Source organism: Pleurodeles waltl, chromosome 3_2 (assembly GCF_031143425.1).
Source record: "Pleurodeles waltl isolate 20211129_DDA chromosome 3_2, aPleWal1.hap1.20221129, whole genome shotgun sequence".
In the NCBI taxonomy this organism is placed as follows: Eukaryota; Metazoa; Chordata; class Amphibia; order Caudata; family Salamandridae; genus Pleurodeles; species Pleurodeles waltl.
This window is the reverse complement of record NC_090441.1, coordinates 141,748,355-141,763,668: the sequence shown is the minus strand read 5'-3', so window position 1 is coordinate 141,763,668 and position 15,314 is coordinate 141,748,355. Positions and strand designations below refer to the sequence as shown.

The 15,314-nt window shown below is 43.5% G+C and overlaps 1 protein-coding gene across 1 annotated transcript in view; it reads left to right on the top strand.

The window, feature by feature from the left end:
* WSCD1 (WSC domain containing 1) overlaps positions 1-10,481 on the top strand; it is a 218,842-nt gene extending 208,361 nt beyond the window's left edge. The window contains exons 7-9 of the mRNA XM_069227004.1: positions 505-669; positions 3,678-3,878; positions 9,764-10,481. Of these exons, the coding sequence (XP_069083105.1) occupies positions 505-669; positions 3,678-3,878; positions 9,764-10,113 (716 nt within the window). The 3' untranslated portion in view covers positions 10,114-10,481. The remainder of the gene's footprint in view (positions 1-504; positions 670-3,677; positions 3,879-9,763) is intronic.
* The last annotated feature ends 4,833 nt before the right edge of the window (positions 10,482-15,314 follow it).

Genomic DNA, 15,314 nt, shown 5'->3' with positions numbered 1-15,314 from the left:
GACACTACAGCAATTGATCATATCTATGAAAGCCATGTTTATTTGTTCTTCCTACTGCTACCTTCATGACCCCCAAGACCAATGGTACCAAGGGCAAGCCATGCTGATTTAAGCATTTTTATCAGACGTGTGTTGCCATGTACTATAATGAGACTATTTTATACCACTGGATATGATAACCGCTACCAAATTGATCGTTTTGTAATTGATAACTGACAGGCATTGATTTCAGAGACCAAGCCTATTGGCATGGAATTTTCATGCACTGAATTGCAGAGAGCACCTTCAGTGAGAACTAGAGCTGATTTTTTGAATGAGTGATTCAAATTTACTATTTTAGGCTTTTTTGCTTATAAAGATCTACTAGACGTTAGATTTTCCCTTTTTAAATACATTGCGTTTTCTGCTTTCATTTGTACAAATTTAGTCTGCGGTTTGTTTGCTTTCTATATATGAAACTTTTAAATAGTATTTATAACAAATGACTGTCTTTCATCTTTTCAGACACTAGGTGTACAGACAGGAGGTTTCTCTCCATGAAGTCTAACATTTTTGTAGCATTATCCAGCTTTCCTGGAGCAGGGAACACATGGGTGCGACATCTGATCGAGCACGCCACAGGATTCTACACAGGGAGCTTCTACTTCGATGGAGCACTGTACAATAAAGGTATGGAGACACTAGCACAGTTGTATCACCGCTTGCTTTTATCCCTTCAATTTGACTCCACTTACTCCGGTACCACCTTTTTTGACCTTTGTTAGAAATGGGGTCTTTGGTTGCCAGTCAGGTTACCCCCTGTCCAAACAAGGACCCTCTCTCTAGTCAGGGTAAGTCACACACAATCCAAATTATCCTATGGCCACCCTCTGGTAGCTTGGCACTGAGCAGTCAGGTTTAACTTAGAAGGTATTGTGTAAAGTATTTGTGCAATAAATCATGCAATAACACAGTATAAACACCTCAAAAATACACCACACAGGTTTAGAAAAATATAGAATATGTATCTGGTTAAAATAAGGTAAAAACTATCAAGATTTGATAAGTACAAGTTGAAATATCACCTTTTGTAATGATAAATAGGGACTTTAGTTCTTAGAAAGCAATAAGTGTCTCTTGAAAGCACAAAGTATCTGGTTTGCATATAAATTATCTGCACAGGACCGCAGAGGAGGAGATGCATGGAAAACGGGGAGGTGTGCATCAGTTTCTCTGGGCACACATAGACGATGCGCCAATGCTTTTCCACGTAGCAAGGGCTTTGCATCAATTTCTGGCGCACAGACTTGGATCTTCTTCGGGTTGCGGGGTATTGAGACGCCCTGGGGACGATGCATTGAAATCCTGGGCATGCAGGGCGAAGTCACAGGATCTGCGTCGATCCGGTGAGCGATGCAGGGAAATTTCTGTTGCGCAGCAGGCGCTGCATCGCTTCTTCTTGCAGGAAGTCAGGCTGCGTCATTCCGGCTCGGCTGTGCGTCTTATCAGTGGGTTGTGCACCGAAGTTCCAGTCGCAATGCTGGTCCTGCGTCGATATCCACTCGGGGAGCCGGGCTTCGTTGTTCCAGTTCGGCATTGCAGTGATTTTCTCACTGCAGGGCAGGCTGTGCATCGATTCCGGCAGGCTGTGCATTCACATTCACCGCACAAGGAGTTCTTTGCAGAGATGAAGTCTTTTTGGCCCTGAGACTTCAGGAAACAGGAGGCACTTCTCAGCAGAGGGCAGTAAGCCAGCAGGGCAGCAGTCCTTTATTGCAAAGCAGTGAGGTGAGTCCTTTGGGCAGCCAGGCAGCTTCTCTTAGCAGGTTGCAGGTTCTGGTTCAGAGTTCCTTTCCCAGTAGGTATATTTTCAAGAAGTGTCTGAGTTGGTAGGGTCAGTGACCCAGTTTATATAGCCCAATTTGCCTTTGAAGTGAGGGAGACTTCAAAGAGTGGCTTAGAAGTGCACAAGGTCCCCTTTCAGTTCAATCCTGACTGCCAGGGTCCCAGTAGGGGGTTTGGCAGTCCATTGTGTGAGGGCAGGCCACTGTCCTTTGACATGTAAGTGTCAGGCCCTCCTAGCCCAGGAAGACCTATTCAGTATGCAGATGTGTGCAGGTGTGACTGAGCATCCTGTGTTTGGGGTTGTCTGAGTAAAATGCACAAGGGAGCTGTCAACTAACCCAGCCAGACATGGATTGTAAGGCACAGAAGGATTTAAGTGCAGAGAAATGCTCACTTTCTGAAAGTGCAATTTTTCAAATAGTAATATTAAATACAACAACACCAGTCCGCAGGATTTTCTATTATCATTCTGGCCATACTAAATATGACCCTGTTACTCCTTTCAGATCGGAATCTACCACTCAAACAGCACATGAGGGTAGCCCTAATGTTAGCCTATGAAGCGAGCAGGCCTCACAGCAGTGAAAAACGAATTTAGGAGTTTTACACTACTAGGACACATGAACTACACAGTTATATCTCCTGCCTTTTATCTACATAGCACCCTGCCCTATGGGTTACCTAGGGCCTACGTTAGGGGTATTGTATATGTAGAAAAAGGGGAGTTTAAGGCTTGGCAGGTACTTTTAAATGCCAAGTCGAATTGGCAGTGAAACTGACACACAGGGCTTGCAATGGCAGGCCTAAGACATGGTTAAGGGGCTACTTATGTGGGTGGCACAATCAGTGCTGCAGGCCCACTAGTAGCATTTAATCTATAGGCCCTGGGCACATGTAGTGCACTTTACTACGGACTTATAAGTAAATAAATAAGCCAATTGGGTATGAACCAATGGCACCATGTTTTAAAGGAAAGACATATGCACTTTAGCACTGGTTAGCAGTGGTAAAGTGTGCAGAGTCCTAAAACCAGCAAAAACAGTGTCCAAAAAGTGGAGGGAGGCAGGCAAAAAGTTAGGGGTGACCACCCTAAGGCTGTCAGGTCTAACAGCCTTCCTCTTCCATCTTGGTTTCACCCTCATACCTTTCCTACGACATATATACTCTGTTAACGCCCCTTACACTCATTATATTTAGTGTGGGGCTCTTTTAGATCAACACTGGAAATGCTAAAATGTGCTTCAATGATATGCACTCTGCAGCACATATGGAAAGAGCAAAAGGCCATGAATGATTGTTTATAAACAATCTACAATGGCAATCTACCATGACAAAAAGTGACTTAGCGCCATAAATATGGCAGAGTGCACAGAGCCATAGGGTTGTCACAAAAGGTGACACCCCAGTGGCGCTAGGGGCATGTAAATATGCCCCTTTGTGTTTCACTGGACCTTTGGGCATTTCTCTGTTTTTTCATACTTTTATCCCTAATAGTTCTTAAACCTTTGTTCAATGGAGCGTTCACATGACATGCAAACTTCTCTTATACTAAGGATGGGCTAATGTGAATTACATGTATATGCAAGAAAACGCTGTGCATGTATTACTAAAAGGGGCAACATGAGTAAAATAACCTACTCAAAGAAGGCACATTAATTTGTAATCAACTGCACTTTCAGAGTGTTGAGAAGTCTGCCTTTTTGTAACCTGTTGCATTCTTCTGAATGACAAAAAAAAACCATCTCACTCTCTCATGATCTTTATTGTGTGTGTTCCACCATATACCATGCCTGAACAAACAGGACTTTTACATGTGTATCTTGCTAAGCCTGAAGCATGTGCATTTCTTACAGGTTTCAAAGGTGAGAAGGATCACTGGAGAAGTGGAAGAACAATCTGTGTAAAGACTCATGAGAGTGGCAAGAGGGAAATTGAAATGTTTGACTCTGCAATCTTGCTTATCAGAAACCCTTACAAAGCGCTGATGGCTGAGTTCAACAGAAAGTGTGCTGGTCACCTAGGATATGCAACCGAGAAGAACTGGAAGAGCAAAGGTAAGGCATACCAGGCAGGGCCATAAAAGTGTTTCATTCAATGGGACATTTTCTGGGTGGGATGGAGACCTTGTAGGTCAGTTTTCAAAAGCCAGGGCTGCTCCCAGTTCCTCTGACCTTTCCCCCAGATCCCCAAATGTAATTGATGCAGGCTCTGGGAGGCTTCAAGAGAGAAAGAAAAAGATAGAGGAAGGGAGAAGGTAGAGAGAAAGCAGTCAGAAATGGTGAAGAGAGTGAGGAAAGAAGAAGAGTGAGAGAATGGAATAATGGAAAAAGAGAGGTTGCTCAAGGAGACAAAGGGGGCAGGACTGATTTGAGTATTACTTGAGCATTGCTTGAGCGTGCTTTTGGAGTACACTTTTAGAAGCTTCTGAGTAGTATCCCGGAGGCACATTGTGTGGATAACACATTCACATGGCCAAATGGCTTACTCTTCTCCATCTAATGGTCTTTTGGTGCTTTATATTCTAATATTTCCTACACCAAAAGCATTAGTTGGATGAATAGATGCACATTTGAAAAGTGGGAAGTGACAGTGAAGATCCTAATGAGTTTAAATCTTCAGTCTTTTGTAAAGTGTCTTGCGTTCCTGAGCGCTTCTCCTAAATAATGTATAGGCTGCAATGATTTGGGAGCCCATTACAAGTGGGCCCAGTATTTTCTTTCCTGTGGAATTACGGTTACCAACCCCATGGCCAATTATGGGATGTTTATGATGGGCATCTTTGTCTCAAAAAGTACTAGACTTCTGTATACCTAGATATTCTGTGTACACACACACACACACACAAATAAATCCCAGTTCAACTGTGAACTACTTTTCATATCTGCTTTTATTTTTCCTGTGCACTGAAGAGTGGATTTAGGCACACAGGGCCAGATGTAGCAAAATAACATTTTGCGACTTGCAAATAGCGAGTCATTGCGACTCGCTGTTTGCAAGTCGCGAAATGTTATGCAGTACGGTGTCTCAGACACCGACTGCGACTCGCTATGGGGTCGCAATGACCCACCTCATGAATATTCATGAGGTGGGTCGCAAATTGCGGCCCCATAGCGAGTCAAGGCACTCGCAAACATGGAGGCCTGCTGTAGTCAGCAGACCTCCGTGTTCGTGACTGCTTTAAATAAAGCAGTATTTTTTTTTTAAGTGTAGCCCGTTTTCCTTAAAGGAAAACGAGCTGCACTTAAAAAAAAAAAACGAAACCTTTAGTTTCGGTATTTTTTCAGGGCAGGGAGTGGTCCCTTGGACCACTCTCTGCCCTGAAAAAATGTTTTTGGGTCCAGTCACAAACTGGAAGGGGTCCCATGGGGACCCCTTCCAATTTGCGAGTGGGTTACCATCCACTTGAAGTGGATGGTAACTGCGATACGATTTGCGACCGCGTACGCGGTCGCAAATGGTATTGCATCCCACTCAGACTCGCAAATAGGAAGGGAACACCCCTTCCTATTTGTGAGTCGGAAATGCATATCGCAATCTGCATTTCTGAATAGCAAAGTGGCTTTTGCGCCTCGCAAACGGCGATTTTCGCCGTTTGCGAGGCGCAAACACTTTGCTACATCTGGCCCACAATTATCACTTTTTCTTCTCATCCTTAATTTAGTACAACATCCTAGAAAACAGTAGATAAACCTGAAATTCTGTTAGATTCCACTCTCATCTTAGCCCTGCATACATATGTATCTACCTGTTCTGGAGTTTTTCAGAACTCTTTGTCCCCACACTACCTCCATAGATCACAACACTCAAAATGGCTGCTATTTTTAGTTCTCCCTAAACTACTACTTTGTCAGTGCTCATTTTTCCAGCTAGTCTTCCCTAATATCCTCCTATGTACATGCTAGCAAACCCTGAATCCTAAACCACAACACCACCCCCAGCATATACTAGGCACTTTATGCTAGGGTGAAGTTACCATAAGGCTGGCCTATTGGCTTTGCCACTGTGTTATCACATTAATAAAAGCAGAAATATATCACGGTAAACCAATGCGAAACAATTAACTACTAAGTATAGTTACATTTTATAATTACATTCAATAATACACTTAATAGTTCATCGTTCACTTTGTCAATAATGCATTTCAATTTTCAATGAACTGACACATGCTGCAAATCAGTATTAGGACCCGACAATCAACCTCCCTGCATCCTAAAGAAAATAGGCTAACAGTCTAAACTCTAGGAGAGACTAAAGCTATGCTAAACTGCATTAACATAATCACCTGGGAGAGATAGGATGACTTTAAAATTGAGACATAAATGTTCATTTGAGGGTTGCTGTGCTCCAGGAAGCCCCCAGAAGCTAGGTAAAATTGCTGCCAATGTCCCTGCTCCCCTTTGGGTACCACAGGAAGAAATATGCAAATGTTTAAGCTGCACGGCTGGTGGTGGGAAAAGTTTATTTGGCAGTCCCATGGGCTTATAAAGTGATTACCTGCAACAAGGCCAGCTAACCTTTTTTAAAAGAATCTTTCCTACATTGCATCCCTTCCTATGGTTGGAGACTTGTCTTTTCCTTTTATTTGTTTTTAGTCCCAGTGCTTGTGCCCCCTATCATGTATCTGAGATTATCACCCCAAAGGGGCCGCATGGGGGCCCAAACTTGTGCACTGCAAGCCAGTTCAGCTTTGAGCGACACTGTTGGCTGTCTGTTTCCCACCCACAGTCAGAGCAGGAGGATTCCTGATGTGCTGCACCTGTCCACTCCCATAGACAAGAACACAGGAATTAAGAGGCAGTGCAGCATGATGGTGCCAAGGTTGTGACATCCCCGGTGCAGTGCGCATTCTGTCTCCAGTCCATGAGAAATGGGGTCTCAGGGAAATTTTGTGAAGGAGCACGGTGGTGCTCACTTTTTTCCCTCCATTCTTCAGTATCGGTCATCAAGGGCAAGCTGTAAACAATATGAAGGTATGCCACATGTAGACCCTTAGGCAATTTTCTCCCAGAGCTTTGGCCCTCCATGGGGATTCTTCCATTCTTGGATAATGAGCACTTCACAGGATACGCTCATCTTCAGTTTCTCCAGCCCCACAGGGCCAATTTTAACAATCGTGGGATTGCTATGCTCCTGGTGGTGGCCTCTAACCACCTGGAGAGTCTTTTCTTTGCCTCCTACCTCCACAGTTATCTTTAGCTTCTAAGTGCTATTTTTCTTCTTTGCTCCCCATTAATTGAGGAGGGTTCAGGGTATGCCCTTCAGCTCCTGACTAGAAATCTGTTCTCTGACCTGTGCCTGGTTTCATCTCAGCCCAGGGTAACTTCCGGTGGCACCCCACTGTACTCAAGACTTACTGCTGGCATGCTATGGGTTCCACAACCTTCCCTGTCTACTAGCAGGGCTATTGTATGGCATCAGAAGTAAGGGGACTGCCCACAGATGAGGGAGTCCCACTACAAGCCAAGTTCTGAGACGTTTTTAGAGGAACTCTTCTTCTCTAGGGCCTTCCTGCATGCCTGTCCCTCTACTGCCACTCATGGCATGTAAGGGGCCAGTGCCACTGACCCTGGAGAGCTGAATCCAGAGAGTCCCATCTAATCCAACTGCTGGATATTCCAGCACCCCAACATGGTTCCAGTCATTTTCAGAGTCCTGTGAAATCCATCTTCATTCACTCTTTTTCTCCCCACTGCAGAGGTTTGTTTAATGGGGAAGTAGAAATTTCCATGAGGTACAACCCGCTGCTCAGTGTTAGAATGACACATCATCACACCATCCTTGTCCAAATCCTCCTGCACAGCATTTTGGAATATTCCAATATGTCAGTTTAAGTTGTTCTGCTGAAAGGCACCTCTGAGAATATGAAACCACACCCTTGCCTGTCTCAGTTGGCTGGCCCTTTTCTGTACAACTTCAAAGAGGCACCCCTCCTAAATTTTGCTTTGGAGGTCTGGGCCTCTGTTTTACCTTGAATGAGTCTTCCCATGCCTGGTGGAGTGTAAAAAGTAATTAACACATTCAGAGTAAACAAAAACCAGAATCTAATAAGGAGCTTAGTTAGAGAAATATAATACACCTTGGGCCAGATGTATGACATTTTTTGCACTCGCAAATGGTGCGAATCGCAAAATTCGGCCGTTTGCGAGTGCAAAAAAGTGGTCTGCGATGCATGAAAGGCATTCGCAGACCACAAATAAGAAATCGCAAAAATTCCGATTTCTTGCGTTGCGACCTGGTTTTGCGAGTCGCAATTTGCGATTCGCAAAATCCACATCGCAAGGAGATGCTGCAAATAATCGCAAATTGCGATTTTTCGCAGAATGGCATTTTGCACATGCAAAATACCATGAAAAGAAACCAGGTGGTAACCTGGTGCAAAATTTAAAAATGCATTTATAATGCATTTTTAAATTTAACATGTAAAGCACATATGCCCTTTTGGCATGTGTGCACCTTACATGTCCCCCAAAACATTTTTAGGGTGCAGCAGAGGGGGCCTTAGGCCCCCAGCACTCTGGGCTTTTGCATTTCCAAAATTGCGATTTCTGGTTCAGAAATCGCAATTTTGATAATGCAAAAAATTAGCAGATATGGGCCAACAGGCCCATAGCTGTGAATGGGGCCGGTATCGCAAATGTGATACATGGCACTTTGCGAGTCGGAAATATTGATTTCTTAAAAAACGCTATTTCCGACTCGCAAAGGGCCGTGATGATACATCTGGCCCCTTGAGTGAAGATTTGATAACATTAACAATAAATCTGCACTTATAATCCCTGTTTTCCATATGATTGGTGCATTACCCTATTCTCTAAGCCTAAATATGGCAAAACTGTACTTTGGTGCAGATTTCAGCATACACCCTTTATGTGAAGCACTGTAGATATACTATGAATGACCTCTCACATTATAAGAGCTGCACAGGTCAGCACCAATTAATGAAGAGTCCATTCTGCTGCAGGCTACCCGGCTACCAGATACTGGCTGAGCTGGTCTGTAGTCCCACTCGCTCAGTCCACAAACATGCTCTTACCTTGAATGTGCAATGGCAGCCCTTGTTTTAAAAGGCAGACACTGGCGGTTAGCTTGCCCAAATCATTTCTAACACAGTGTACAGTGACTGAGATTCACAGCAGAAGTCCAAAAATCAGGTATTCCAAAAAGCAAGCACCTAAAGGGTCAAATAGACCAGAACCCATTTTTACTGTTGTAATTAGTCCCAGAGATCATGTGTATGCGGTGGAGGAAGAACTTAAAACATGTTGGGACCACTTCTTATAATAGACACAATTGATAATGTTTATTCTTGTGCTTTCATAAATAACATTCTCTTGATCCGGCTGTGGTCATACTACTTTGAAACACAACATCGTTAGTTACGAATCAGGCATGGAAAAGGTGCTATGCAGATTATTTGCTGCTACAGAAAAAAATATGCCTGTAATAAATGGCAATATTTTAAAGATTTTTAGTCACCCTCACCTTCCCAGAGCCATCGATATTATTATAACAATAGGAAAGAACTGACATGCTATATGGTCATAAGTTTTTAGAAGTTGAGCATTCGTAGTATGAATTGTTAATATCACCTCAATAAATGGTACTCATTTTGTGAAACTCAAAGTAAAGAAAGTCAACATTAATCCAATGAGTTAAATTAAATAATTTCCTCTGTTTTGAGCATCATATTAAATTAATGGAATTGAAATGATTAAAGTATGCAAGAACTGATCTTATATATACTCGTAATTGACAGAAGTGTTAATATGAGATGTTAATAGTTTACCAATCATGCTTGGCTTCATCACTCACTTCTAGTTATTGTTGGGATGTTAATTTTGTGAATAGCAAGTTGCCCTTGTTTGCTCAATGTTTTCCTATGAGATACATGGATAAAACATCTTTCTGAATATGTTGGTGTTTGGCTTCTCTTTCACAGAGTGGCCGGAGTTTGTCAACAGTTACGCATCCTGGTGGGCCTCCCACACACTGGACTGGCTGAAACACAGCAAGAACCTCCTGGTGATGCACTACGAAGAGCTCAAGAAGGACCTAATCCATAAACTGAAAGAAATGGTGGAGTTCCTCCACCTGGAAGTGGACCATAACCGCTTGCTGTGCGTAGAAAATAACAAGGATGGCAACTTCAAGCGGTCGGGAGCGGGTCCAGACCTGGACCCCTTTACGCGAGAAATGAAAGATCTTATTGATGGACACATACGCACAGTCGATGAAGCCTTGAAACTTAGAAACTTTACTGGCCTTCCTAAGGAATATGCACTGAGATGATGTTTGTGGATGCTTGTTTACAAAGACATTACTTTCTAGCATTTGCAGCAGGAGGCGGCGGAGTGGACCATCAGAGCGTTGCGCGCCGACTTTCAGTGGGGTCTTTGCAGCAATTGCTGATCTCATGAAAAGTTCAGCAAAGGATAGAAACTGGCTTGGAACAAGAGTCCAAGAAATCAGTGCCTGGGATTGTAGATCCTTCCTCACCGACCTGCTGTGAGTAAAGCAGCGGGATGCTGGTACTTTTGGAAGAATCTTCCTTATTTTCGACTTTCCCGTCTCCTAGCAATACCTGTCACGAGTAGCTCGATTTTTGGCAGTACTAGAGTTGGCATATGTTGTGTTTTTATTAAAGAATCTTGCTTTTCTGAGTTGTGCAAACATTTTCTTTTTGAGTGGGTATTGTTTTGCTACACAGACCTGGCATGAGTTTTGATAACGTGCATTGTTATGATGAAAATGGTTTAACTCATCATAAATAACAGCAAATCATGTCTCTGATGCAAGTTAGATTGTGTAACTGGATCGGAATCTTGTGATGACTGTCTCTTTTGAAGACTGTTCATTATCTCCCATCCGCTTTGCATCCTAAGTGCAAAGTAAACAACAAACAAGAGGGTACGTTTTGTCATTCATAAAGTAACCTGCCTCACTGGATGATCACGGTCCTGGGTTGGACTCGGGGCCGGCTTTAGGGCGGTGCGAGCCGTGCGACCGCACCGGGTGCTGACCTGAGGGGGGCGCTGTCTTAAGCAACAACTTAGAAGCTTGCGATTTAATAGAACCTCCTGAAAAGCCTCCTGGAAGGTTTCTTGTGCTTCCAGATTTCAGGAAGCAATTGAAATATCAAGACACCTCTTGTGATTAATGTTCCTGCTAGGGAAAGAGATGGGAGTTTTGTTTCTGGTAGCAGCTTTGACTCGCCATGAAGTAGCAGAGAGTGTTAAAGTGCAGAGGGTTAATATGCCTGCTGCAAAGAACTGAACTATATTTTATGTTGATAGCTGAGTGGATTAGTAAAGCTAGGCTTTGCAAGCGCTTTAAAACAAATGAATGTACTGAAAGGGGAGCTATGGAGAGATGAGGGCCACATTTGCAGAGTGGTGGTGAGAGAATCCGAGGAGATGGTCATGGGGGGCGGCAAAAAAGACCGTCGCACAGGGCGCCGCCAGCCCTGGTTGGACTTGCCCATGTTATGTAGCATGTTCATTAAACCTGTCCCTAGCATTAAGCAGACAGCGTGGATGTCCAGTGACGTAGAACAACAGCACCCTTCTGCCTCCTGAGTCATGCTTGGGTTTTAGGCTATAGTGGCCTGACACTGCCACTGTTCTCGCACTGTCAATGTCTACGCTTTAACTGATTGGTGAGCTGATGGGGAATTCTGCGTGGATGGGTTTTCCAAATGTATTTCGAACTTGTGGAAATACCGATGTGGGGTCAGAGGGGATTTAGGGCATTCTGCACTCCAACTTTCTAAAATGAGGGTGTTGCCACTCGTGTTAGGGATCTCTATTCTATTGTAATGCTTATTTGCAAACCAAGCACACCCCATAACAAGGCACCCTCAGGGAAGTGATGTGCGTGGGAATCTCAGAGCGCACTGATTCATATATTACCCGATAAATCATGCCTAGTCAGCGCATTCACTTTAAAAAAGGAAAACTGGATGAATGTATACACAGCTAAATACTAATCATAAATTTACAAATATGAAAGTTACAATTATCAAACCAGCATACCAATTAGAACACACCTATGTACTGGGAGTAAGCAGTTGGCATTCCTCCTAGAGAGTGCCTTCTGACAATCTGACAATGTATGTGGTCGGACTTAAAACTGAAAAACACAGAATGATGTACGTCTCTTTGCAAATCAAACGTTAACCATACAAACTTAGTCATGGCATTAATAATGTAGAAGAGAATCCCTGCAGTATTTGCAACTACCCCTCACATTAACAGCAAAGCCTCTTCATTGTTACACAATCATTAACATTCACATTAGGTCTCTCATCTAAGAAGAGAACCTTTCTAGAAGCGAGACATAAAAACGGAATATCATTCACAGTAAGGCCCTCACCCTTAAGGATAAACACAGTTCTAGGTGGAGGAGCTGTGAACGTTTCTCGACTCGTACATTGTTTATAACGTTACTTCACCAGTCAAGGAACATTTCCCCAAGACCTTCTGGAGTATGCTGCTAACTACCTCTGTCCCTTTGTGAGAGTCTACCAGCCTGTATCTGGAGAGTTCCCTGGTACCAGTGGGAAACTTGTGTTCTGCTTCCTATAAGGGTTAGGATGCCTACTTTAGTATGGGGCACCCTGTTGCCTTCTTGGTAGCTCCCACAAATTAGCAAAGGCTCTTCTCATTGGCTGTGCAAGTGTCGTGGTCCCCGGGCCACCCATCTGCACAATCATGCTAATGTCTGAGGATTGTAGTTGCTCTTTGGCTAACATGGTACTTCACTGGAACTGTGTGGAGGGTTCATTAAACCTCGCATTCAGGTGTGCTTCCCACCCTTCTGACACTACTCTTCTTGTGCTGAAAAGTGGAGATGGATGTTCCTCCTTTCCCCACCTTCCCGCTCTTGGTCAGTGCTCCTGATGCCTACAGTGATCTGTACATCTTCGCCCACCCTACCTCACCTTTTATATTTATATGCAAAAAAGAAGAGAGAACTCTTGGTAGTTCCCAAGTTTAGGTGGAGAGCAGCTCTAGTAAGGAGCACCCTGCAACACCAGCAACACTCTAGATTTGCTCACCTCAAATGTCTATCTAGCAAAGTCTTTAAGCATTGGATCAGCACAGTGCTATCCACGCCGAGCTAGATAGTGACAAAGTCTTTTGCCAGTGGGTGAGTGGGTGCATGAGGGTCTGACTCAGGCTGTGTGATTGTGTGCACGGGGCTCTGAGTGGGTCTGTGAGTGGGTGTGTGAGGGTCTGAGTGCATTTGTGGGTGGGATAAATTAATTGAAAGAGAGACAGAGAGAGAGAAATTAAGAGATAAAGAGTTTTTTAGGCTTTGACGTATGATATACTTAGAACGAGATATGTCTCCATAATTTAGTCCATTTTAAAAATTAAATTAATTTGTACTTGAAAAAAAAAAGACGGAAGCTAGTCCCGCTGGACTCAAACTCGAAATGCGCAGTATGGAGATCTGCGACCTTCACACTGAGCTATAGATTTTTTTTAATTCATTTTTTTCAACTTCTTAATGGATTATCTGGGGCTGCGAGGGAGGCCTCAAGAGCTCCCCTGTGGTCCCTCCTTATTTATTTATTTATTTATTTTTTACTTTTGAAAATGCTCTTCACGGGCTATCTGGCACCGTGGGGTAAGCCTTAAGGGTTTAACAGCAGCTCCGTGCTTGCTGAAGCATTTCATCTCTGTCTCCTGCATGTGTGCAGAGGATCAAGGTGAAAGCTTTGGTTTTTGACAGGGAAACCTGCTTGACAGATCCCCCTGTCAAAAACCGAAGTGTTTGCTTTGGCTTGGCTGAAGCTGCAAAGCTGCAGCCAAACCACAGCAAACAGCTATGTCCCAGGGGTGGGCACCCCGGGACAAAGCAATAGCTGGCCCCAGGAAGTGGCGATCCCCAGGGCCATTAGTGCTTCCATGAGGGGGGGCCACACTTCCCCCTCCAACGATTATAACCCCCAGGGAGGTGGTGACCCCTGAGGCAGTGCGAGGAGGGCATGCAGACCCCTGCATAAGATTTAGTGATGGCTCTGGGGAGGTGGTGGTGCCTGGAGCAGCGGGGGGTCACACATCCGTATATTTATTTACAGCCCCAGGGAGGTGGTGTTACCCTGAGCAACGGGGGCACGCAGCCCCTCACATATTGATCATAAGCCCCAGGGAGATGGCGGTCCCCGGGCAGCAGGAGGGGGCCAGGCGGTCCCCTCCCGCATTTTTAAGCAAATGTCTCCGGGACTCGGCCCACCCAGGGGCTTTATAATAAACAAACACGGGAGCCCACGCTTAGTTTTTACTTTATTTTACGGTAGATCTATGGATCCACCACAAATCCAGCTGTAAATATTTTAAAAAATGCTTTTTAGCCCTGGTGAGATCCCTTTGGGACCTTACCCCCAGAGCTAAGGGGTCTGGGTGTCCGTACCCTGCCTCTTTTCTTTATTTTTTACCTTTTTTTCTGGGATTCAGGTGAAGCTGAGCCCCAAGCTGGCTGACAACACTTCAATGGCTTCTTTGTTGAAGTGTTGTCAGCTAATCAGGTCTCAGCACGAGATTGGGAAGCGTCCTAAATCCTTTGCTTCCCTATATTTAAAAATTTGTTTTCCCCTTAATTACTCAAAAACTACTACACGGAATTACACCAAAATAAAAAAAGGTCACTTTGTAGACTAGAACCTACCTTTTTGCCAAATTTGGTGTAATTCCTTCTAGTAGTTTTGGTGCTATCGTTGAAAAATAAATGGGGAAAATGTGTTTTGTGCCCCCCCCCCCTTTTACTCATCACCCCCTCGATGAATCACCACAATACTTTTTACACAGCAGCTGACGTGACTGGCAAATATTTTTGGAAAGTTTTGTGAAGATTGGTCAAGCGGTGCCAAAGATATACTCAAGTAAATAAACACTTTTTATATAGAAACTAAGGGCCTGATTTAAGAAAAGTGGCGCTGCATCCACTCCACTTTTCTTGCACTCCTTAGTGCCCCCCCTAATGCCACCATGTGTGCACCATATTTAATATACAGCGCACCTTGGCAGTAGTTAGGGAACTAGCATCAAAAGATTGGATGCCAGTTTGGTACTTTGCAGGATTAGAGTAAAAAAATGTTTTTTTGTTTTTTTTAGGTGAGAATTTATTTTTTATTTACATTGCAGGAAAAAGTATTTTAAATTAATGTAATCTATTCAAAATAAATATTTAATTCAAAATTACCATAATAATGCTGTAGCATTTTTTTAAAATTTTTGCTCTACATATAAAATAATTTCCATTAATAGTTATCTTAAAATACTTTTTGCTATTTTATTAAACTTTAATAAACTTTCCCCTACAGGGAACTCTCCACCCACATGCGAAAAGCTATAAGTAGTAACTTTACATTCATAAATTAGGCTCCACCCCCTAAATTCAGGGAGTCAAGAAATGTAAGCCTCCAGTTTGAAGTAAATTTACACTCGTACACAACGAATAGCCTAGAGTAGTAAATTTACTACAAA